Source organism: Acanthochromis polyacanthus, chromosome 18 (assembly GCF_021347895.1).
Source record: "Acanthochromis polyacanthus isolate Apoly-LR-REF ecotype Palm Island chromosome 18, KAUST_Apoly_ChrSc, whole genome shotgun sequence".
Lineage (NCBI taxonomy): Eukaryota > Metazoa > Chordata > Actinopteri > Pomacentridae > Acanthochromis > Acanthochromis polyacanthus.
The window spans coordinates 25,100,765-25,126,830 of NC_067130.1; the positions used below are offsets into that span (position 1 = coordinate 25,100,765).

Here is a 26,066-nt window from a genome sequence, read left to right on the forward strand (position 1 = left end):
ACAATAAAACTAAAATAAAAACAATAATTATAATAATAATCATAATTTACTGACAAAACAAGGAAGGACCAGCTTAAGTATGGTGCAGTAAAACAAACATCAACAAAAACAATACATAAAATAGAGCAGCTACAGGTCAACCAAAAGCCTGCCTGAATAAAAACGATGTAAGCTCATAAAACCTTCACAGGAGTCCACCGATCTCAGGTGCAGAGGAAAAGCCTTCCACAGCTCAGGTGCGAGAGCTTGGAAAGCATAATCACCACAGGTTTTGAACTTGGTTAGTGGGGCAACAAGTCATTTTTGTTGGCCTGACCTAAAAGCTCTGTTTGGAGTGTAAGGATGAAGGAGGTTTACAATAAACTGGGATGTTTGGCCATGCAAAGCCTCAGAAGTTAGCATAATTGTGTCAGTGAAGAGAGGATAGGAGTAGGGTGATGCAGGATCTCTGGTTAGCTCCAGTTGAAAGACGAGCAGCTGCATTCTGGACTGTCTAAGGGTGGTTTACAGAGGACTGGTGAGGATTTAAACAGGTATAAAGGGCATTACAGTAATCCAAAAAAGAGATAAAAAGCAGAAAATCATCTCCAGTTCCACCTTGGATATCATAGATTTTAATTTAGTTGTATTGCGCAGATGGAAAAAAACAGGAACGTGTTAGCTGGATAACATGGCTGTCTAGTGACAGAGACTGGTCATGAATCACACCTCGATTTCTAAGGCAAGGTTTGACACAATCTCTCAGTGGCTCAATATGCTGCTTAATGGATGCAAGTATAACAGCTTCTCCTTTTTAGAAGCAAAATGCTGAACTTGATTTTGCTGCACAGTGGAGCAGTGGTTAGCACTTTCGCCTTGCTGCAAGAAGATCCCCGGTTTAAATCCCAGGGTGGGCCTGGGATCTTTCTGCATGGAGTTTCCATGTTCTCCCTGTGCATGCGTGGGTTGTCTCCGGGCACTCTGGCTTCATCCCACAGTCCAAAAATATGCTGAGGTTAATTGGTTACTCTAAATTGCCCATAGGTGTGAATGTGAGTGTGATTGTTCATCTATATATGTAGCCCTGTGACAGACTGGCGACCTGTCCAGGGTGTCCCCTGCCCGAGTCAACTGGGATAGGCTCCAGCACCCCCTGCGACACTAGTGAGGATAAAGCGGTGTATAGACTGTACTTACATGCTCTCATGTTCTCTGCCTTTCATGCTGCTGGAATTGTGAATTTCTCTTTGGAAATTAATAAAGTACCTGTCTATCTATCTATCTTGAGAATGGATGGATGGATGGTGTTTTAATACTGGCATACCCTCAATCTGCCCCAACAGTCACATTAAGATGATAGGAAACAGTGGACAGGTGAGCCTACAAAATCAGTGACAAACTGGTGTGCCATTACATCTACTAAATAAAACACTGCCTGGCCAAAAAAAAAACAGTTAGCACCTGGATTTAACTAAGCAAATCAGTAAGAGCCTTCTGTTGGATAAGTATTGCAGTCATGAATACGCTTCAGCTGGCAACAACTTATTTAATCCTAGTTAATGCAGTGAGGAGCTTCTCTTTTCTTCAACAACCACGTCAGAACACATATCCTGTGGTCATGGAAAGAATTTTAATCTGTCTCAGAAGAGTCAAATTATTGTCCTGCATCAAGCAAAAAACACAACTGAGGAGATTTCTGAAACTACTGAAATTGGGTTAAGAAACGTCCAACACATTACTAAAACCTGGAACGATAATGGTGAACCATCATCTTCGAGGAACAAAAGTGGTCAGTCATGTGGTCTGATGAGTCCAGATTTACCCTATTCCAAAGTGATGGGCACATCAAGGAAAGAGGAGAGGCGAATGAAGTGATGCACTCATCATGCCTGGTGCCTACAAACCTGTTGGGGTTAGGGTAATGATCTGGGGTTGGTCAGGTTCAGCAACGTTATGTTCTTAAAGAATGACTACCTGAATATACTGAAAATGATCAGGTCTTTCCATCAATGGAGTTTTTCTTCCCTGATGACCTGGCATATTCCGAGATGACAATGCCAGGATTCATGAGGCTCACATTGTGAATGAATGGTTCAGAGAGCATGAGACATCATTTTCACACATGGATTGGCCTTCACAGAGTCCAGACCTCAGCTCCACTGAGAATCTTTGGGATGTGCTGGAGGAGACTTTGCGCATTTGTCCGACTCTCCCATCACGACATAACAACATAAGATCTTGGTGAAAAATGAATGCATCTCTGGACAGAAATAAATACTGTGACACTGCAGAAGCTTATCAAAACAATGCCACAGAGAATGAGTGCCACAGTCAAAGGTAAAGGCAGCTCAACAAATTATTAGAGTGTGCAACTTGTTTTTTGGCCGGGCAGTGTATTATGTCCAAAACTGCCTGTCATTGCTGTTTACTGTTCACTCCTCAGGATGGCCTTGTAGAAGAAAACCAAATGACATAACATTCTGAAAAGGAGCAAAGAGTCTTACATTATCTACTCTTCTCAGCAAAGAAGCAGTGTTCTAACACCTTTATCAATGGCTATTTTGCACACACAACTTCCCAAGTTCAAAACACAAATTCATAATTTCCTTTTAAAATCTAAAGTCTTCAACTTACCAATGCCAGCTTGGCCCACAATCCATGACATTCGGATGAAGAGCATCACACCCCAAATGTTCAACATACAGCGGACCTGCAGAGAGGAAATACTGTTAGTGTGGGTGCCTGGAAGAGGGGTTGCAGCTTTAAATGAACCAGTTAGGCTCCTAATGTCCTAGAGATGGATTCTGCTTGTCATACAGTTCAGATATCAAGCATTGTGAAACAAATTGATGCTTTATATTTTTCACTCTGTTGAAGATTCTTGTGGCAGGACAATAATACCTCCCATCTCCATGGGTACAGATCGTCACCTGGCCCTGATGGAGGATCCTCTTCCCCTTGTAGGGATCAGCTTAGGATCACATTTTAAGAAGATTATATTAAAAGAATATCCTACGCCACTTGATAAAGGCAGAAGAATCCAAGAGATGTAAGAGTTACTGTAAGGTTTATATTAGAGAGGAAGTAAGGTCTTCTAACATCAAAACAAAAGCAGGATGAAAACATCCAGACACATCTTGACAAGAAAATCCATCTTCTGCCTACTATCTCTCAGTTGGCTGAGTGCTTTCTTCCTCAGTGGTTTAATCCACCAGCAACCAACCAGATATCATCTGAGGTACCTGTAAGTCAGCATCCAAATGCATGTACAGTTCAACCAGTCAACCTCTCTCTAGCTTAGATCTATCGACAGACAGACAGACAACATATACCACTGTGAAATGACATGCTGTGAATTTGCATTATATAAATAAAATTGAATTGAATTGATAGATTATACATTGTAGTTTGGATAGTTTAGTTTGATATGACAAATACTTGATGGACTAATAGAGACTACGTTTTTATGATGATTTATGCCTATAAATATAAAATACGCCCATATTGAAAAAAAGCAGTTATATTTAGTAGGGCTGGACCCGAATATCCGAATATTCGTTCGCCACGGCGGTATCCGGATATTAATTTTGGTATCCGAATATAAAGGGAACAATCGATGGGGGCCATGTTCCAAGAAATCTTGGGCAAGAACCTCCTTCCCTCAGCCAGAGCACTTAAAACAAGTCATGGGCAAGATAATGATCCAAAGCAAATGGCAAAGGCAATAAAGGAGCGGCTTAAGAAGAAGCACATTAAGGTCATGAAGTGGCCAAGCCAGTCTCCAGACCTTAATCTTTGGAGGGAGCTGTAGCTTCACATTTTTAGGCAACAGTTTCAGAACATTAAGGATCAGGAGCGAATCTGCAAAGAAGAGTGGTTTAACATGTCCTCTGAGATGCATGTAAACCTGGGTGACTAACTGCAAGGACGATCAACAAAGACATCTGTGACTGTTAACAAGGGTTGCTCTAATAAGTACTATGTTTGGTTGGGGGACCATGTATTTATTATTCTCAAGTTGGGATCAGTAGGGAATTCATTTTTAACTATATGATATTGTATTTTCCTTTATTTTTTGATCATTTTTGTCTCTCATAAGTAAAATAAACCTACTTTTAAAATTATAGACTGTTTTTGTGTATGTGACCATGATCAAGAAGCATGCAGGAAATCAAATACTTATTTCCCTCACTGTAGAAGTCTTTTCCCCCTATTTTTCATCTATAATCGGAGAGCATTTGATCTGCTTGTTCAATATTGCAAATGCTGACTTACTGGCATGATGAGAAAAAACACAATTTCACACTTTGTCTTTTTATATTTCTGAGGTATTGTCATGCAAACAAAACCTCAGATTTCAATGTGAAAAAAATGTGCTGAAAGTGGGTTGAGGGGCAATTTTTTCCAAGTTGACAAATATGTGAACTTGGACAGTATTTGGTATACAAAAGTAAAATTTCACTTATTTCAAATATCCATAGATTATAATTTCTAAAAATAAGTTTGAAGCAACTTAGAGCTGGTACAACAGAAGGCTCTTTACGATTTAGCATTTAAAAACCTTTAGCGACTTCAAGTTACCATTTGGACATATGAACATGACAAAATATGTCGATGCATCTGTCAAATCAATTAACCCCAATTATGTGTCTAAGCTGCACCAAAAATGTATGTTAGAACTGGAAAACCATGAGAAAATGGAAAAATAGTAAAGTTACTGTACCCATATGCAAACTGCAAAATCATATCTAACATTTTAGTTTGAACTGAGCATGACTTTGTCTGATTGTTGTTTCTCGTGTTGTCTGATACTTCTGTATACTACCTAATGTCACAATGTCACACAAAATAGTGTTTAAGGGTGACTTGGCTTGAGGAATAAGAAATCTTTTGAGAAACAAAAAGTAAAGTAGCAGACATTTTATGACTGCAGAAGAAAGCCGGGATTTCAAAGTGACTCACCAGTACTCCCTTAATCCATCCGAACTTCACCACTCCTTTGGAATCGGCTGCTTCCTTAGCAGCAGCCTCCTCAGCCGGTGTCAGCTCATCACCATTGGCAAACCCATCCTCAAATGGCTCCTAAAGAAGGACAAAAAATAGAGTTAGATTTATATGTAGAACACAGAATGTGGCTACACATAAGGCTGCTCAGTGAAATATTTGAAAGACTCCTCTGTAAAAGCAATTTTTAACAATTCAACTAATAAAACGAATGCAAATGACAAAACACAGAGATCTGGCTCGGACTGTATGTTCATCTGGCATTCTGGGCTACATTTAATTAAAAACACAGTAGGATTATCTGAAAGTACATGAAGAGAGTAAATAATCATGGAATCATAACTACGTAATTATAATATCACCCTGTGGCTGACAGGTTTCATTTCTATTGACGTCACTTGCTCTGTAAAACAGACACACTTACAGAGGATGTCTGTCCTAGTGTTCCTACAGCATGTCAAACACAGGAAGCCTCCTTCCTGTGCACAGACAATGTTGTGATATCAGCGGCCTCCCTGCCAGGTCTGTCTGGGTATGAAGCGTACTCTCTTTCCTGCTTATATAGTGTTCATAATGACCTCATGATGAAGAACAAAAGACATCTGCAAACCAATCCTCGGCACTTAGTGTGATGCTTTCACAGCATGTCGTCCCTCTGCTGGTCAGGAGGACCGTACATAAAATAAAAATATCGTAACAGCTGTGATGGAGTTCAGGACTCAAGTCAAGGACGGCCACTGTGGGATAAAGGATTTACCTGTTCTTATAAATTGTGACAACAGAGTGTCAGTTATGGGTTAAAATAATGCACACAGTGTGACTTGGGTTTGGTCCTGATTGATCTTGCCACCATGTAAGAGATTCTTTATAATTATGAATAATTACTGAAGTTGCTGCTGTTGTAGCCTGGCTGTCCATCCCATCCATGCGGCTTTCTCTCCTCCATGATCTATCTACTCACTATCATTTTTAAAATTTCTTGACCATAGTAAACAACAACAGCAATTGCAACATATCACACTAAAAATTCAAGCCATGCCAAGGATTTGGATCACAGAGTTAGGCAGCCCTGCACTTTCTGTGAATTATCCATTTTAATGATGGTTCTCAACCCCTCCATACAAATATTCCATCAAAACAACTCCCCTGCCACTATTTTGAGAGTACACCTTTGCTGCATCCTTCACTTAGCACTGACCAACATGACTGTCACGGGTTAAAAAAATACAAATAAGCCTGAATGTTTTCCCCTACTATAGCAGAATATTGAGTGCAGCAAAGCCATTCTGTGCAACAGAGTGGTCTGACTATGCAAAACTACTGCTGTTGTGTCATGTGCATAAATAAGTGCAACTGTCTCTCTATAAGATTTAGTAATATGTTAACATTTACTGAAATTTCATGTTGCTTTGTGTTAACAGGTAAAGAATTGTTTTAGCCTATTTATTTGCTAAAAAGAAGCTAATAGAAGAAAATCTATGTAAAAGGCATCTCTTAAAACATTCTGGCCTTTATTTGGCAGGGGTCCCTAATATTCTCAGAATTATCTGCAACAAAAATTCTTAGGCCTCCCTTTTCTTGGGTCCTGCAACTAATGTCACAAAATCCTTCAGATTTCAAGTGAATGTGAGCATCAACATGTGACTTGTTCTGTGTATAAAGATTCTATAGATGTCTAGTTTACAAGTAGAACTTACATTCTTGCTTAAAAATGTATTTTTACACTGACATTTCCCTTTCAGATAGTTTACTCCGGATATGGATGACCTTGGGACAATGAATCTTCTGCTATTGTGCTATTTCACATCAGTGGAAAGGAAGTGTGGTGATTCATTCTGGCCTGCTGTGAAGGGCAAGCTCACTGACCAGATGTGTTGTGTGCGTGCCCTTTAGGTCCATGTCAACAGATAAGGATTGTAATGTGCTCATCCCCAGAGTGACCAACTCTGTTAAAATTTGCATTTTTAATTGGTGCCTTTTAAGAAAACTAAAATGTGGTTCCTTTCAACTCCAGCAGAGTTACTACATGAGTCAGACTTCCGTCCCACAATTTGAAGCCATTTTCCATATTACCTATTGTTCCTCTTGAGAAACAATAGATGAGTTGAAGGACTGGCATGCAGAGACCTTTAAAAGTACAGTAATTATATAATTTGGGGTGGGTACCACATTCTAGTTTTACATAGTTACAAGTCATTTCCATGTTAGAGCAGAAAAATGCACAAACTGTCAAAAAAAGTCAGCAAAAATTCATCTCTCACAAACCAGGTATGCCGTGTCTGTTTAGCAGCCTGTACTCAAAGTTAACTAAATTATATGAACATGGGTTAATGATAAAAAGTAAGTATTTGCAAGCGGTTTGTATAACTGCGGCTGCATTCATAAAGTCAGTCTGAAATTCAGAGCATCAACTAAACTGTCATTCATACTTTCTGTTTCAGAGAACAGAACAGCTGGATTTACTGATGTGCCAGCTGCAGACAAATTCTGTTTCATTTCATTTTTACAGTGTCTCTAACTGAATGTTGATGTTAGAGGCAGAGGAAGTAACTGAATTGCAAGGTTTTATCAACACAATGTACTGACATTTACTTAGATTTTGTTCACAGTGGAGCTTTTAATTCTGTCATAATGCTGAATAGTGTAACGAAACACACTGCATAATATTTATTTTGTGAGTATAGTTTAGAGGCTCTGATCATTCTCATCACAACAGCACTAGCAATTATAAGTTGATTTGCTCCAAAAATTGCTTTATACAATAATTATTATAACTTCAGTTATCACATATATATAGTGGTGATTAATTCAAAACAATGTCTTTGCAGAGTGTTCCTCCAGAAGGTTAATTTATACACAGATCAGGCATAACAGATCAAAGAAATCGTAAAAAATGGTAAAGTTATGAATCTGACCAGAGATTTCATGACAGCTTCTGGTACCATTTTCAATAATCATTCTCTACCAAAAAAGCACTAAGTTTTGACATTAGACATTTACAAGGCTCGGTTTAATGAGTCAGTATTTCAGTGAAATTCATCAATATATATATGTGGCTGTGAAAATGAGCTCTACCATAGCAAGGTTGGCTTACCAGTTGAAAAGGTAATTAAATCTGCTTCTGGCACAAATTTCTGAAACAGCTGGGCATGGGGACATTACATTCTTAGCTGTGAGTGATGTCAGGTCAAACTGCTAATGTAATTATGGAACACTGAAATCAAGGTCTGCTGCCCTAACTAGGGACACTGTCAGTCAAACAGCATCTGTTTGGTAGGTTTGAATAAGGGGGTCAGACTTGATGCCACCTCTGCTTGTTTGTCATAATGAAAAAAAAGAATGCGTTTATGAGTAAAAGGTCATAACTGTCCAACACTGCTACCCTTTGAAGTCATCACCAGAAATACTAGTCAAACTAAATATTAATATTTTATCACTGTACCTTGCTCACTATTTGTTGCATCTAAGATTCTTACACGACCACCTGCCACTAGCTGGGGCTGCAGCATTGACAGATGGCCGTCACCCTTTTTCATCGGATGCTGTAAATCAGCAAAGTTTACAATATCCAGGGAATAGCTTGAGACAGAGGGTATCTTTTAAAACCAGTGCAGCTTGGCAGTATTTGACATAGAATATGAAAATAAGGTTGGTTGTGTCAGAGTAAACTGACATATGACTTTAACTGGAGCATTATATAACCACATTCAGGGCAGGCACGCACGTGCTAAACTGCAAAGTATTTATTTTATGTTATCTACTTGTATTTAGTCATTTGTTATGATTTATAGGTCAATGTGCAACGCTCAAATGCATAGCACAAAGTGCTCCATATTTCTTTGGCATTTAAAATGTGATGTCATGACAGAAGAATGTGATTGTCTCAAATGATATAAAGACATGCAATATTTTTCAGACAAAGCAGAACCTTAATCGATTAAGTTGTGCTTAATTTTAACTGCTTACTGAGTGTTTTCTTACATGTAGGCTAGGTGATTAGAATAACTACTAGTTTGCTCTGATCGATTTGTCTTTACGACAATGATGTTGAGGTTTAAGACTGTGGAAGCACCGATTTTTCAACATAATGTTCTTAATCCGTAGGTAAATCAATGACAAAGAGCCATCGGAATCTTTCTGACAATTTTTACTAATTTTGTCCACTGAGTTATTTTGCAACAGAAGTACAACTTAAAGCTGGAAAGGCAGTGTTGCTTATCATGGTGTTTCCTTTGGGGAAAACTATTAAATAAGATCAAGACCAAATCTGGAAAATTTACTCCAAGATTCTGTCAAACACTAATGAGAAGTCCTAAAGAACAGTATGGTATTAAGCCATCTGCACCATTTTTGAATTATGTCTTTATGAAAAAAGAGCAATCAGTGCTTTTATTAAAAAGACAAATATTCTGTCTTAGGCAGCCAGTCCTTCAATTTATTAAAAAAAAAACCTGCTCACGGTACCCTATTTCACAAATCAGCAGGGAATCATTGAAGACAGGTTCTTTCCATCTTCTTACAGCAAGTGAAAAAGTCACAGATAATTAGGAAAAAATAAAAAATAAGCCAGCTGTTCAGACTAAGATGAAAATGTTTCTTTGCTTCTGTTACAGGGCCACATCTGAAGTGGGAACTACTGAGATCTTTTTTGTTTGTTTTTAAGTTGGAGTTCAACAATTTGGCACTGAGTTCACTTGCTAGCTCCTTGTGATGAACAAGTTTAAGCCTTCAGCTTTCAGTCAGTTCCACATTCTACTTGTACAACACCAGTCTAAGCAGACAAAAACTACACATTGAAACATCAATATAACAACTGTGACTGGTATGGATAAGAGCTGCTGCTGCACAGCACAGAGAACAGTGCAGACGACACAGGATGAGTGAGTGAGCATTATCTATGTGGCTGAAGCAACACAAAGGTTGGCTTTGCACAACAATGACAAAGCATCGAAAGCTTGTAACGATAGTGCAAACTGTACCATGATTTGCCACAAAGAGCATTATTATTGCCAGAAAAAAAATGATGCAGTTAGATTTCACAAAAGGTAACCTTGGACAACAACAGTCTTAAAGTCTAATAAGATTTGAACAAACCCTTTTAAGACCATCTACAAATCTTTTGAAATTTGACAAAATTACATGGCTACATTTCAAGGATGACACCGGCTTGATCTGCTAACAACATATAATAAAAAAATTCATCTTCTTTATACTGTCAGGACTAATGGAACAAAACAGATCAAAAAAGGTTACCATTTTTGTGCATTAGGCTGGAACTGCCCGTTTTCATCTGAACTACACACTATGGTCACTGAAGAGAGGATTGTACTGGGTTGCATAAGAAAGTAGCACTTCTGACTCAAAACCAAAATACTTCAAGGGGCAATTAAAAGCAAGGCATTTGAGACTTGTTTTATCATTTTATTTCCACCAGCCTGAAGACTTGTGAACTAAATATTTGGGGGTTAAGCCTCTTTGAGCACAGTAAGTGTTGCAGTTGCTATCGGTCATTAGCATTAGGCTTGGGCGTTATCCAAATTTTGATACCGTCAAACTTCCTTCACATTTTACCGGGGTATACGGTATTACCATGACTATTACTGTTACTGGCTTGTGCCTTCACGTTCGGAAATTGAATACTCGCAGCAGTGAGTGGGTGGTTGATTCGGAGATGCGTGCTTAGATTAGAGGCGTTTCCATCTCTCGCGATCACCTTTTGATTGCAGAATTTACAAATTGCTTCATCAGTATTTACCGCATCTCCTTTCTCGTTTGCCTGGAACCCGAAATACTCCCAAACTGCAGAAGTTGTGTTCTTTTTTGACACCAAGTCACTACGAGCGGGACCCGCTCTCTCTCTCTCTCTCTCACACACACACACACACACACACACACACACACACACACACACACACACACACACACACACACACACACACACACACACACACACACACACACACACACACACACACAGCTCTCTCTCCCACTCTCATAACAGAGCCACACACTCTCATAACACTTATCTCCTGTATAAGAGCATTGCATATTTTCATGACGGTATTGGAACCGATACGGCTGCTATTTTTAAACACCGGCGGTAATACCGCCCAAGCCTAATTAGCATAGCCTGTTAGTTTTTCAGCATTTATTAAGAATATCACAAAAGTTCAGTCTGCATGTACATTTTGTTAGATACAGGTATCAATTTACACTGCTGTGGTAAGCATCTTCTGAGCCTGGTTGATTCTGATGAACTCTCAAGCTGACAGTCCCCCACACGTCCTGCAGGACTTCATCAGTGACTGAGAGGACCTATCAGATGTCCACTGTCTGACATCTCACCATTGTTTGGAAAAACCTCCCACCAGTCAGTTCATTATTCTTTTGCTCCACTGAAACTCTCCCAGAGTTGTATTCCCTACTGCCCACTGAGGACTGTTGATGGAACCAAAATGGCCTGGCCTGACACTGCAGAGATTTTTGTTTTGGAATCGTGTCGAATTACTATTTGACTCTGGTGAGAGTGTGAAAGAGGTGATGAGTAAAGAACCAGCAAACAGTGAGGACCTCTGTTGCTCAGTAAGTTAACAGCATCTGTGAATGGACTTGCTGAGCAGTTCAGTATAGGGTGGATGGGGTATGTGTCTGGCATTTCAGTAGAAATAGGCCTGTCATAGGTTTATCAGTGTTCATTTACTGATGCTTCTGAAGAGACTTACCCTGTAATGACTAAAGAAAAGTGAGGTAGACTTTTCATTCCTATATACCTTCCTGACAGTATTTATGTGTGAAAAGTAATAGCCGTCGCTTGTTTAATAAGTGCCCCTTTCCCATAGACTCTGGTTTGAGGAGCCTGCCTAATAGGGATGGGTATCATGAACAGTCCTACACTCCTCTTACCAATACTGCTTATTGATCCAGTAATTTAACATTACTCTTATTGGTGCTTTTTGATTGTTTTTTTTCCTTCTATTTTTTAAAAGAATAATTAATAAACAAATCACAAACAGAATTGAGATTGCTTTATTTTCTTATATTTAATATGTATAAATTAACATTCTTAAGTAGTACACTGCAAGGACATTGTTTTGAACTAATCACTATTACATACAATGGTGTCACAAATGAAATTTAAAATAAATACAGTAATCATTTGTTTAATGTGTGTGAACAGTGTCATAGATGTTATTCAATAAATCAGTTAGATGGCTCGTCAGAACAAAACCCAAAACAGTCCCAACTAGGGCTGGGCGATAAATCGAATTAATTCGATAAATTCGCATTTTTAAAACCTGACGATTGGAAAATTTGCCAATTTGTAAAATCGAGGCGAGCTTAAATATATAACAATACAGATTCTTCTTCTGCCTTTTATGACTTGTGCACTGGCGTTTGCTTCCGCCTTTCCTCTCCTTCCACCAAAACGCTCACACCCCCATCACGGCGGACAGAACAGCAGACGAAGAGTTGGTCGTGAGAAAAGGGCCTCATGTTACATTGATTATATGGAAGTGGTTCGGCTTTGACAAGACTGACACAGAGTTAACTACAGTCATGCAGTGTTGCCAACTTAGCGACTTTCTCGCTAAATCTAGCGACTTTCCAAAGCGTCCTAGCGACTTTTTTTGTCAAAAGCGACTAGCGACAAATCTAGCGACTTTTTCTGCTGTTTTAGAGACTCTGACAGGAAAACTCGGATCATTCTGCAGTTACTGTCCTCAACAAGCAGCAGGTGCTGCTGTGAGCTTCTCCCCCTCCCAAAGCACAGGCTGTCAGTCCAGTAACCCCGCAGCAGTCCCAGTGTCTGATCACTCCACGGCCAGACGACAGATGAATCGTGCATGCGCAAAGTCCCTACAGATCCCATCCAGACTTACGGAGCCATATACACAAAAATGTTTCTTCACTGTCATGCTAAAATAAACCACAGCATTTAGCCTCTAGTTCAAAAACATATTTTGGGGGTTTTACACTCACTTTTTGGTCTCTTCCACAATGTTATTCCTCTCTCCTACAACATTGATTACAATTACATGCAAACTGGGAAATATGCAAATTAGGAGATGACGTCATTTAGCGACTTATAGCAACTTTTAGGACAGGCAATAGCTACTTTCCTTACTGAGGAGTTGGCAACACTGCAGTCATGTGCAAGGTTTGCAAAAGTGCTGTGAAAACAAAGAGTAGCAGCACAACTAAACTCTTTCAGCACCTCCGGCAGAGGCACCCTACAGAATGGGGAAAAGTGCTCACAGCTACGGGAGTGCAGCATGGCTAGCACTAGCCATAGCAAACAGACCGCAAAGAAACAACAAAAATCGATTAAAATCATAATCGTCCAAGATGACTAAAAAATAAATAAATAAATAAATCAAGATTTTATTTTTTGGCCATATCGCCAAGCCCTAGTCCCAACAGAGTCTTTTTTTCTTTTTTTTACTAGTTTTGAAATGTATCCAGCATTGTTTTCGCTATCTTTCTCAGCTCAGCTTGCTGTTCCACTAGGAGAGACTGACCTGCGGTGGTGTGTGCTTTGCGCTGTAATACTTTTGGGACTTTTAAATAGATTGTATACAGCAATACCTTGATCTTGTCGAAGCCTAATTTGTGGTCATTTATTTTTCAGGCTACCACTTTTGCAGCCAAAGTAACAGTAAACGATTGCATCACAATACTTTATCAAGCTTTGCTCCCATTAGAAATACAATAAATTGCCTTGAATCAGGACGTTGCCTGTCCCTTTGCTCTTTTGTATCTAATAACCATCAGTCAAGTAAGACATTTTCTAACCACGTAAAATGTTTTTCTTCAAAACAGCACAAATTTCATGGCATATAACCAATTGGTCTGCACAAATATACACTTTTTCACCTTGACAATGTGTTTCTCATTCACCCATTCACAGAGCTGACTGCCATCTGGAGCAACTTCAGTGCCTTGCCCAAGGACGCTTTGACATGTGGAAGGACTGGGGATTAAACTGCCAACTTTGGGATTAGTGGACAATCTGCTCTAGCGCCTGAGCCCCTGTCACACTTCAGTCTGAATCCTACATAGGTTTTTCCTCCTATCCACTGTTAATTTCCACCAAATGAACTTTGTGTTCTTGTTTATAGAAATGGGCCACCATGAATGGCGTAATTTTGCAGTTGAATGGAAATTAACCTGATTGTGGGCATATCTTCCCATATGGCTTGCATGTGTATACACAAACACAGATGTGGCAGCTTGTAAACATGTATATAATTTGCCAATTTTCCATGATGCTAACCACATCAGGGAGTGGGTTTTAGCTCCACCTTTATGAAACAAGCTCCTTTAGTAAAGTAGAGGGGGGGCACTGTCACAAACATGTCCAAAATGTCCAAATATCTTTGACAAAGTCATCAAACCATTTTCTCCTGAAGAGCATACACGTGTTAGCTCCACATACATGTAGTATGTTAACTGCTGTGCACAAACAAAATCATTCTTTATCAGTTCAACGTTACTAATTAAGAGCTGAGAATCTTGACTTAACTTAGCAGGTTATTGAAGTGAATGAGAGGTGGCACTCATCAAGACAAGGCTAAAGCTGGATTTATAGTCGAGGCAAAGGCTCGGTGGGAGTCCTTATGTAGGTTCTGTAGGATCCAATTTACAGCCAAGCATGAGATTTCACCCACTAATACCATACCCACAACAGTTAAAGAAGTATTCAGCTTAATTTTAACATTACTACAATGCATAGTGGCCTCCACTGTGTAATTATTTTGTGTTGACGGGGATTGAGGAGTATGGGAGGTTCAGTGGTGCCATGTCAGAAAGTGATGTCAATATTCACTTCTCATACCATGACTGAGAAGAAATGGGAATAGCGCATGTACGTTGTGAAGTGCTGAGCTTAGCAGTGTTCTGTGAGTGGAGAGTCGATCTGTTATGTAGTGCAGAGCTCTGCAGGCAACAGGAAATGTGAATATGAAGGTCATCGCTGTTGTGTTCCTTGAACAGAACAAAATCCCAGTCTCCTGAGAACACAGAGGGAATATCAGAAAACTTGACCTTCCTAATGAACTTCAGCTGCATTTCAGGGTTTTCAAAGACTTTTTTAAGGTTATCCAGATTTTTAGACAATGTATAACATTTGGATTTATATAAATTAACTGCACACAATTGAAATGGATAACGCTTTGCAAAAATTATTAAAAATCTTTCCAGTTCTTTTCATGTTTTTATTAGATGGTTGTATTATTATAAGCAAACAAACTGTGACATGAACGTAATTAGCAAATACTCATTATACAGACTGATGTGACAAATTGCTTGAAATTAATGGTCATAATTGGTCATCATTACATCAAAGGAAACATTTTAAAAGCTAGTGTTATTATTGGGCCAATAATTAGATGGAGCAACAACTGATTCACCAGCTCAATGCGGTCAGCTACCCATTAAAAAGGCTGGCAAAACTGTAACCAACCTAACTTAAAAACTGCTTTCACATTTTTCAAATCCAGATTTGTCTGTCCTTCTCAGTAAATGCCACAATTTCAGTGAGAGAGCTGTAAAATTAATTGGTTGGCATGTATCTAACATCAGGAGCTGGATGTCAGATGGCAAAGTATGCTTAGAAATGGCAACACAAAGGCTGAAAATGCAAGTTATACAAGATCTTCGCTTAAGTTAATTTAGTTTTTATTCATTTTTCAGCACTGGTCCAATTAGGACAGTAAGAGTGCTTTTCTATTGGCCGAGGGCCAACAGGCAACCATTATTATTCAAGCCTGACATGTCTGGTTCAGTCAATATAGCCAGTCTTTACACAGTGGAGTACATCTGATCTGTTGTCATGCGTTCCATTATAAGCAATGAGGCCATTCAAAGCTACACTGAAGGACTTGAAATGTGCATACTGACTAAACCAGCTTTTCAGTGGTATCTGTACTCCCATTAGCCTATGGTGTGGTGTTCACATTCAGGTTAGCAATAAAACCTTTTAAAACACTTCTCATATGTTCAGATTTTTGGCAGCATGATAGGTTGAATGATGTTAAAATTTTCCAACCAACATCTCACAAATGCTAATATATTTGCAAATGTGTTTGTGGTGTGTGCACAGGGCAGGAAGAAGCTCCTCACTCCTCCTACTAAACAGCTGTCCGACACCTTTTGATAAACAGTGCAATGGCATTTGATTAAGGATGTCTCCGGTGGTAGCTTGTAAATAAGTGATCTTCACTACTTTTTTATGAGTGCCGAACTAGCAGCTGTCAAAGAAATAAATATGCTAAATATGTCAACTCTGTCACTGCTACAACTTTTGACTTCTGGTCCATGTTGGTACTAAAAGAAATTCTATCTGCTAACTGTGCGTTATCATCGGAGTCAAAAAATTTTAAAGCAAAGGGATGAGTACCGAAATCCTTTATTAAACAGGCTCTGGCTCTAAAAAAATAAATACAGGAGGATCAAAAAGCTGCAACAGCATCCGTTCTGCTACTATTTCTGAAGAAAATAAGTTTCTAAGAACAACCAAGGAATGCATTACTTATTTTGAGAGATTGCTATATTTGAACTTAAGTTAGACATTTGAATCGATACAACATTCCTGCTGGAATATTTCTGCTTGCTTTACAGCGAATCTGTAAAGCTCTCACTTGTACCTCTGTTTTTGTACTCAGTTTAATTACTGTACATGTAATGGTCTCAGGAGGAGGGCAAGGTTGCTGTGCTATTTCTGACATCAGGCTCTGTGTGACGCACTTGGATGTGGGAATAAGAAGGAAGCCAGATCCTAGACATAAAGCACACGCATACACACACACACACTCTCTTTCCCACACGCACAAACTTTCTCTCTCTCTCTCTCTCCCACACACACACACAAACTCTTACACACACACACACAGGTTTACAAGTTGTTGCCCAACAGCTTGTGTGTGTTGTGTGTGTGTTACAACAGCTGTAAACCCATCAGCGATGGGGCTGTTGCTGAGACAAAAGGATTCCCTCTCCTGTGAAAGGCCACACCAGAAGCCCAGGGCGTGCTTCGCTTCCTGTTTGTATGTACAATCTGTGCAGTCAACATGGTAAAGTGGAGACAGAGTAGAAATACAGGGGGAGGGAGAGATTTGCTCAAAAAAAAAAAAAACAACAACACTCAAACAGAGGTTCCATTGTGCAAGAGCTAACCTCTCAACATCTCTTGTAAAGAACTCTGTAACAACTGTACCTCACTGATGGTCAACAACATGTATTCAGAGCAAACTGTTTCCACCTTGGTTTCCTTGTAGTTGAATATTTTAAGGGTATGAACTGATTTCATGATTAATTACTGGATTGAATCACTATTCTAAACAAGCAAGCCTCTGACAACTATAATTCTAAGACCAATAACCACCAACTTCGACCTATGAAGCCAAGTATCCTGAACAGACTCTGTTGTTGTGGACAGAGACGCCTCCAATCTCTGTGATTTTAGGAGTTCATGTATGTAACAGAAAGTGAAGATATAAGCCGTCATGTTTTTGCCGCTTTTCTGAAAATCAAGTACATACTTTGTACCAGTTGCCAGGCTGGGGCTCCATGATACAGAGGAAAAGATACAAGACTTTTAGTATCATTATCAAAATAAAAAATATATTATCAAAATCCTGTAAGTGGATACACAAGTAATCTGAAATTCTCTACAACTTCTTTTATCACTAAACAAAAGGAAGATTTCTCTAGATAATCAACACCATCTCAACACTTGACACACGAAAACAGCAGGAATCCGCTAAAGAACATGGTAAACATGAGCTTGCTTGGCACTGCAGGTATAGGCTCATTCAGACTACCACTGTACTAAGTAGTTACTGTTGTTGTTCACCTCCTCAATTTCTCCACTTAAACACTGCTGCTTAGGTCTGTTGTAAAAACAAGGTACACATTAAAACACATTGGTAACTTCCTGTCAGTTTCCATGGAGACTGGTGGCTGGGAGGGGTTAATATTGCTCAACAAAGCCACCCGAGATGACAACAGCAAAGCTATTGAGATGCTGTTAACAGCAGCTCTCATTGCCTAAACTCCAGGGACATTACACAAACTGTAAAACACAGACATGCAACATTTTTATTCAAGCCAAACAGCTAATGGTCTAAATCAAAAGAGACTGCATCCACATGTCTCAGTTTAAAATCAAAACAAAGCTATAGTAAACTAAATGACTTGTTTAGATCATCAATGACCTATAATTCCTACTGTTACGATAACTTGTCAGTCAATCAAGCAGAAAAATAAAGCATCTTATCAATATACTACAAAAAAACTACCAGCATAATAGGCTAAATATTTTTGGCTTAAAAATATTATGTATTCATACTTTAAGGGCCATTTCATGCTTGCCATGACCGTGTGCGCAGCCTGGTAAACGGCCATGCATGCGACTCTGTTCATCCTACAAAAGTGGGTGTTCCACAATCAGTATGTGTTCCACAGCCATCAGACATGGTCAGAGTTAGGCTTAAAGGGGAACTTCGGTTTTTTTCAACCTGCGGTCTGTTTCCATATGTAATTTCATACATGTGAGTGATGGAGAAATTAATTTTCGACATAGCTCCAGTATTTAGCCAGGCAGGCAGCTTAGCAGCTCGGCTAGCGAAAAGTATGGGGCAGCTGGCCCCCCCGCGTCAAAGTCCGCCCTAACGTGCTTTTGCCCCACACTGACCGGCTCAGATAGTCTCAATGAGTGTCCCACAACATACTAGAGATGAGAAGTGAACGAAAACCTCCACATTACTTGGCGATCGCTCTTTGTTGTGGTCTCTATCCAAATCTCAGGACGCTAGAACGCAAATCTCATTCTGAAATTGCGCGAGAGCTTGGGAAATCGCGCGAGAGCTCGCGCCAAAACCGGTGTTTTGGCGCGAGCTCTCGCACGATTTCGGAACGAGATTTGCGTTCTAGCGTCCTGAGATTTGGATACAGACCACAACAAAGACCGATCGCCAGGTAATGTGGAGGTTTTCGCTCACTTCTCATCTCTAGTATGTTGTGGGACACTCATTGAGACTATCTGAGCCGGTCAGTGTGGAGCAAAAGCACGTTAGGGCGGACTTTGACGCAGGGGGGCCAGCTGCCCCATACTTTTCGCTAGCCGAGCTGCTAAGCTGCCTGCCTGGCTAAATACTGGAGCCATGTCGAAAATTAATTTCTCCATCACTCACATGTATGAAATTACATATGGAAACAGACCCCAGATTGAAAAAAACCGAAGTTCCCCTTTAATGGTTGCAGAACACCCACTGTACTAACTGCACATCTTCGACAAATCAGGAATCTAGTTACTCTAAGAGTGACTTAGGCTACGCGTACAGTTAATAGCTAAATAAGGAGGCAGTCACAGATTATGCCAAAACAGCTGCTGGAAAACAATAACAAATAGTGCCTTCAGAGATGGGCATTAGTGGGCAAAAAGACAAGAAGTTACCAAAGCAAAGATGAATGGCATGTGTAGCTGAAGGACAAGAGGAGGCAAAGTATTCAGTCTCAATTAGTCAACTTCACAGAAAACAGAGGAGACCGTCATCATCTATGTAGTACATATTCAGTATTAATAATAAGTATTATTAAAATAACATAGTTATGAATGACATGTTTGTTGCTATTACATGTTGTTAAAATATAATGACAGACAGACAGACACTTTACTCATCCCCTTAGAGAAATTCAAGAGTTGAATTGGTTTGAAATATTGGCTAGTGGTCAGTCTTTATTACCAATAATCACTATCTGTACCCATTTAAATCATGTGGCCTACTAAAGATGTGCGAAATATAACACTGGTCCTACTGCAGCTGACCCCTGTTACAGCGTCACCGCCTGTCTTAGCTTTAAAGTCAGGAACTTATAAATAGTGTACACATGGATTATTTCAGTGTGTTCACAGCGCCCACGGAAAGAGACAGAGAGAGCTCTACTTTGAGCAGTTATATCGCTCAAATTGCAGAAATGGCTTTTTTTTTTACAATTTTTTTTTGTTTTGTCTACCGTGCCAAAAAATGAACCATGACACCAAAGCCAAGGTTCATATTAGACCATGAAATTGTTGTACTATCACACTCCACACAAATGAATATTAAATATAAATCAGAAATTATTATTCAAATAATCATTTAGACAATGGACAGGAGATTTACTAAAAACTGTGATTTTATGCTTTTCTGTTTTCCATTGCAAATGGAATATAGTTGGGTTTTCAAATATGTACAGCATAACATTAACAGATGTGACTTAAGATTATTTAGGCTTTCAGACATTAGGTTAATAATTTTGAAAATAAATCATAATTAGCTAGCAGTTTATACTACTTTGGTTTTGACCACCATCCTCTAATGATTGCTTGTGGACAGTTTAGGTTTAACAGTACAATTGTAATAAGTGACACAATAATTGTACTTGGGTGTGTGCCTGGGCAACAAAAGCACATCAAACAAATGGGTGTTATTTATCTTAAGAATTATAGCTGGGATGACATAAAAGCAATGATTACATCAGGTTTTCCTAAACTACTATTTTAACTGTTCGAAAAGTAAAGTGCACACATATTGTCATGCACTACATCAAAGTCTTTGTACATACAGCGGAGCTGCCACACTAGTGCAACAGTGAGGGTGACATCAATAATTAAGCACAGCGCGTTTCTGCTTGGCCGCTCTGGACTGAATAAATCTGCCCTGTCACCGTTTCCCTTGTGGCTCATCAATATGGACCTACAGCACACTGCTATTGTGGCTATTGTCTGATCAAGGGTCCAATATAACAGAAAACTGAGACTTTTCTGCATGTCTCAGCTGGTGATGTCCCATCCCATCATATCTGCTAATAGTGGAGTTCACCATCACTGCCCTTACCAGCTACCTGAAGTGTCCAGCCATTGTTCAGCTTCTTTACCTGCTATAAACAGTACACTCAATGACACATTGATTACTGTGAAAAACATCCATGACCAACAGTCAATTTTTATAGTGGAATTTCCGTTCCCCCTTTCGATCTGGGTTGTGTCATACAAGAGAGGAAGCCACTTCACTGTTCATTACATTATACAGTGGAAACATCAGGGTCAACCTGACCTTCAATCCACCACAAACCCCATGAATTTCAAAGCTATTTCCCAGCTAATGAGGCAAGCAGTGAAGCCTCTATGATTGTCAGTCAACCACAGCAGCTAATTAAATCCTATTGTCTATCATTTGATCGCACATATCTGCTAGCAGCAGTAATTTTGTGGTGATGACACAGACTTGCTTTCTGATACTGTACTAAATATCTGCCCCTAAGACTCAATATATTCTGACTGAGGGACACAAAGAGAGCCCTTTCTTAGCTACACAACCTTCAAAAAACATAAAACCAGCTTTTCATCACAAGCTACTTGATGACTGAATATGGGGACAGCTCCTCAGCTGCTTCACAGAACAGGGAAGGGAGATTGCTTTTCACTAAGTTTCATTAACTATATAACTAACTGGAGACAGTGATCTTAGACAAGGACATCCTGCTCATGTTGAGGGGCATGTTGGACAGCCTAGTCAACAAAGGATAGGAAACCAACAGTTTAATATTAAATCAATACCAAAAATCTGAAAATGTGACAGTACCAGCTTCTATGGCATCAAAGGTATAACAAATGCAGTAGGCACTGAAAATACAGGACAACAAACAAAATGAAGAATAGCAGAGGCAAGTGCAGGTCCAGCAACAGGACCACTGTGATGACATTTATTTGACTGAGCTATTAGTTTCAGTGTCAAATTTGGTAAGAACATTTGTGGAATTTCAATAGTATTCATGTGAGGCAGATTGACCAAGATGGTTAAGGCAGATGGCCACTCTCCCTGAATTTTGCTCTGCTGGAGGTTTCTTTCTGTTAAACCTGAGTTTTTCCTTACAACTATCACCAAGTGCTGCTCAAAGGGAGATTCACTGGGTTTCCCTCTGTAAGACAATAGTATAGTCTTGACCTTATTGTGTGAAATACCCTGAGATTACTTATGTTGTAAAATATATGATTAAAAGTGAATAAAAATCTTGTAACATCCCTTAGTCTGAATATTAGTACAAGTTTTCCAAATCAGCTTACTTCTTTCTTTGAAAATAACTCCAAAGCTTACACGTTAATCTGAACTGACCAGAAGCCTTGACCAGCTTTGGTTGGGTTTGGTCAGGTTTGGGGCATCTTGTTGCACAAAGCTTCAGGGTGCACGTAATTTCTAGGGCTGGACCCGAATATCCCGAATATCCGAATATCCGTTCGCTACGGCGGTATCCGGATATTAATTTTGGTATCCGAATATTCATTAGACTCAGTGGGCTCTGCTTTACCAGGCTTGCAGCTATATCCTTTGTAACCTTCAGCATACACTAACCCCAGAAGTTTTAGCATATAAAAAGAAAATTACATGCAGAAAATCTAAAAGTGTGTGAACAAGATGCTGTCCTGACAACTGGTCCTCTAAGCAGGCTTTCAGAGACATCTGGGTAAATAATATGAGTAAAACTCAGAAAGCATTTTCAGCTCTTCATACCTGAATGCAGTTTTTTTCCAAACAGGCTCACGACAGAACCAGCTTACACACTTGAGCTGGCTGAGTTTTGGGACTCTCTGTACAACAACAGCATACATAATTGATTGGGTGTTGTTTCACTTCCTGTGTATTGACAGTATAAATGGCCATAAAATGTTTAGTCTTAACATTGAATGCCTTTTTAGATTCTATGCTAGTCAGCATGTCCAGCACCACTTAGACCAATGGGTGCATTTCTGGTTTGACTTGATCAACTCAGCAAGGGCAATTGGATAAAACCTTCCATCGGATCACAAAAGCTCTAGATTTTGGGAAACAACTGAATAGAACTGGAAAATAGAAGAGCAGAAATGCCAAGGATATTGCTGTGGTTTAAAACGATTTTTTACACTGTAATTTCCCAGGTGTTGTAAAACCAATATAACTGTGAATATTTCATTATCATTATTTTTTAAATCACAAATAACAATATTAGTCTCCATTAGACTACTCAAAAAAAAACTTCAGAATCAAGATCAATGTCCTTTTACAAAAAAAAGAGCGTGTACAAAGCCACAGCCAAAAGGCTACAAGGACAATGCTCCACTGTTATTCATGCTCATATCTGTATTTGTTATCAGTAACAATAATTAGCTTATGTTGCTCCAAATTCCTAATTTTGATTCCATAAAGTCAAAAAAGACAGCCCCACAACACGCACTGAATTTCACAAATGTCTTTCAGTCAGAGCTGTTAAAGTACAAGCGTTGGAACAGCTTTCTATTCCAGAGTGAGAACTGAGAACAAATTCACTTGGAATTTGATGTATTAGCCAGGCTACTGCTGCCAACAGTTGCTTTAAAAGTTTATCAAAGTATAACCTTGACCATTTAAAGCTACTCCGTGTCAGATAAAAAAAAAGCAGTTCATTGGGCTGCACACAAATCACTCTTTAAAAATCAGAAATCAGGCCATGTGTGATCAACATTAAACTCATTTGTAAGACCTTTGATTAGTCACTGACATTGTAATCCTGGTGAGAGTTGAGTGGAAACTTTAGCACTGAGGACCAAAAGTAAGTAGGGTGTCCACATACTTTTGGTCCCAATTTGAAATTATTAGTTCTTTATTCACTCTTGTTTGAAGTCCTTTGGGAGACAAAATCTTGTAATTGGTGATGTGATGTGGCAAAAAGTCTGTGGACATGAATATAATTTCTCTTACTGGATATCCAAGCCCATATACTTTTGTTGATGTGTGATATAAGTGTGTTTTCCCCTGGCCTTATTAGTTCTAACAAAGCAAAATTTTAATGCTAAATAATTCAATGACATTTAGACTACAAAATGGTATTATTCTGACTTTGGGACAAAAGTTTGGAAAGACTTCCATTTCAAAATGACAATGCCCTCAAAGCCTGCTCTTTGAAAAAAAAAATCTGACTGTACAAGTGCTGACCCATCTAACAACTTTAAGATGAACTAGAGCACCAATTGTGAGCCAGATCTTATCACCCAAAGTCAGTGTTGGACTTCGCCAACGTTCTTAGTGGCCTAATGGAAGCAGTTAGGCTGTTCAGCTAATTGATGAAAACCTTTCTGAGATGAGTTACGGCTTTTAAGCAACACATAAATGCCAGTGGCATTGCAATCAGACATTTGCCTACTCCCGGTTAAGCAGAATATCAGTGAATGCAGTTAATCTCAATGAACATGAGAAAAACGGCCATTAAGTTTTCAAGACACTCAGCAAAACAGCACAGCAGCATGTGACACAAACGACTTTGAGCCATTCATGTATTGCGCATAATGTAAACATCAACCAAGCACCATACAAACAACACATTCCAACCAAGCTCCAGTCATTTTGATAAGACACTAACCTCCAACACTCAGCCATAGCTTCAGTCTTAAATTTATAAAAACAATTCAGTCCGGTGAGGCTGCCGTGACCTAGAGAGAGCACTCTAAGGAATGACATACCGTTGCTGAGTCGAGAATGTCAGTATCTAAGCACAACACCTAGAGTGATATGAGACGGTCTGTAGTTTCTGAGGAGCAACTGAGGATGGAAACGATTGATGTGATAGTCCTGTGAAACTAATGATCCTTGTTATTAACACGAAGATCAAAGTTAATTTCCTTACAATGAAAAATGATGCAATGGCATCTATATCAGTTCTTGCAGCCGCCTGGGGGGCTTACCTTGTCCAGCTCGTCATGCAGCTCCGACAGGGTGGGTCTGATGAGTTTCTCCCCCAGCGGCGCTGCTGTCTGCCGGTAGAAATCGATGTTGGGCACGGCATCGATGGTGTTGTGGCCAAAAGTCCTCAGGTAATAGGTGTTGGTGTGGGTGTCATAGTGATAGTGATGCTGGCCTCCTGTGGATGAATGCAAACTGGTCTCGCTCATCACCGTGTCCCCGTTCTGCAATCCTTCAGCCGGCGCTGCCTCTGGAGAGGCAGCGCTCCCTGCTCCGCTCGGATCGGCAAAGTTCACCACCCGAAACCGGCCTTTTGCTTCCTCGCTGCTGACCCCTGGATCAGTATCTGGACCCTCCGGAGCAGCGGCGGAAGCGTCGGAGCTCGGGGATTTATCATCGGTGGCGCCCGCAGCCTCAGCTACAAGGTCCACCTGGAAACGGCTCTGGCTGGGTGTCGGACCCGGCGGCCTCTGGCCCGCATCTGGGGCTAGAAAATCATTTTCGGTCGCGGCGTTCTCTGCCGTAGCGGAAGACGCGGAAGATGGTGCTGACATGGCACAAAAACACAAATGAACGTAGAACCCGTGTGTAAAAACTGTTTATGACCCACAAATCTAACTGGACAAAAGGTGTAATCTTGGGAGTCGCCCGATAATAACCGTCTTCTGATTTAAAGGGAAGAACACGCTGCTCCGCCTGGTCAGAGGAAGCGCAGGGCAGCCGCGCGGAGAGCGGCAGCAGTGGAGGGTAGCTCGTTAGCTTCCTCAGAACATGCGGCTACTGGCTGGAAACTTTATAGCACTTTCTTCCTTCTTCTACTACGACACAAAAGTCCCAAATTCTCCTTTTCCGTTATGTAGCACGGAACCACAGCACTAAAGGCCGTCCACCTGTGGTTGTTTCTGTTGTTCAGAGCAGGATGCTGTTGTCGACCTTGCCGCAGCTCCTCCTAGACTCCGACAGCTTCCCTCGCTACAATTATACACACTGCAGACGGCCTCGCTGAAGGGTGGGCTCCAGCTCGGGGGTGGGGTGTGGGGGAAGAGACTCTCGCGAGATGTCATGGATCGCGTTGCTTTTTTTTTCAAAGTTAAGGAAATGTCGCGAGACGACATCACAATACCACACAGAAGGCGTGACGTGTTCAGGAGGAAGAGACGGGGACCGAGAGGGGAGGGGTGACACTGCACCAGCGGGGCTTTATTTACCTTCTTCCAGATCTGGAGAGAAATAGTGCGCACACAAAGTACTGCACTTTACCTGATGTTCTATTTTTGACTTAATTTAACCTACTGTGAGTGTCTGCAATAAAAAATGAGTGCACATGCGGTCTCCACTTGCTCATATTAC

The 26,066-nt window shown here is 40.1% G+C and overlaps 1 protein-coding gene across 2 annotated transcripts in view; it reads right to left on the reverse strand.

The window, feature by feature from the left end:
* Positions 1-25,747, reverse strand: part of slc12a2 (solute carrier family 12 member 2) — a 72,485-nt gene extending 46,738 nt beyond the window's left edge. For both annotated transcript variants that reach the window (XM_022213421.2, XM_022213420.2), the window contains exons 1-3: positions 24,719-25,747; positions 4,942-5,061; positions 2,614-2,689 (exon numbers count right to left, since the gene is read on the reverse strand). In XM_022213421.2, coding sequence (XP_022069113.1) covers positions 2,614-2,689; positions 4,942-5,061; positions 24,719-25,270 — 748 coding nt within the window. In that variant the 5' untranslated portion in view covers positions 25,271-25,747. The remainder of the gene's footprint in view (positions 1-2,613; positions 2,690-4,941; positions 5,062-24,718) is intronic.
* Positions 25,748-26,066: the final 319 nt, after the last annotated feature.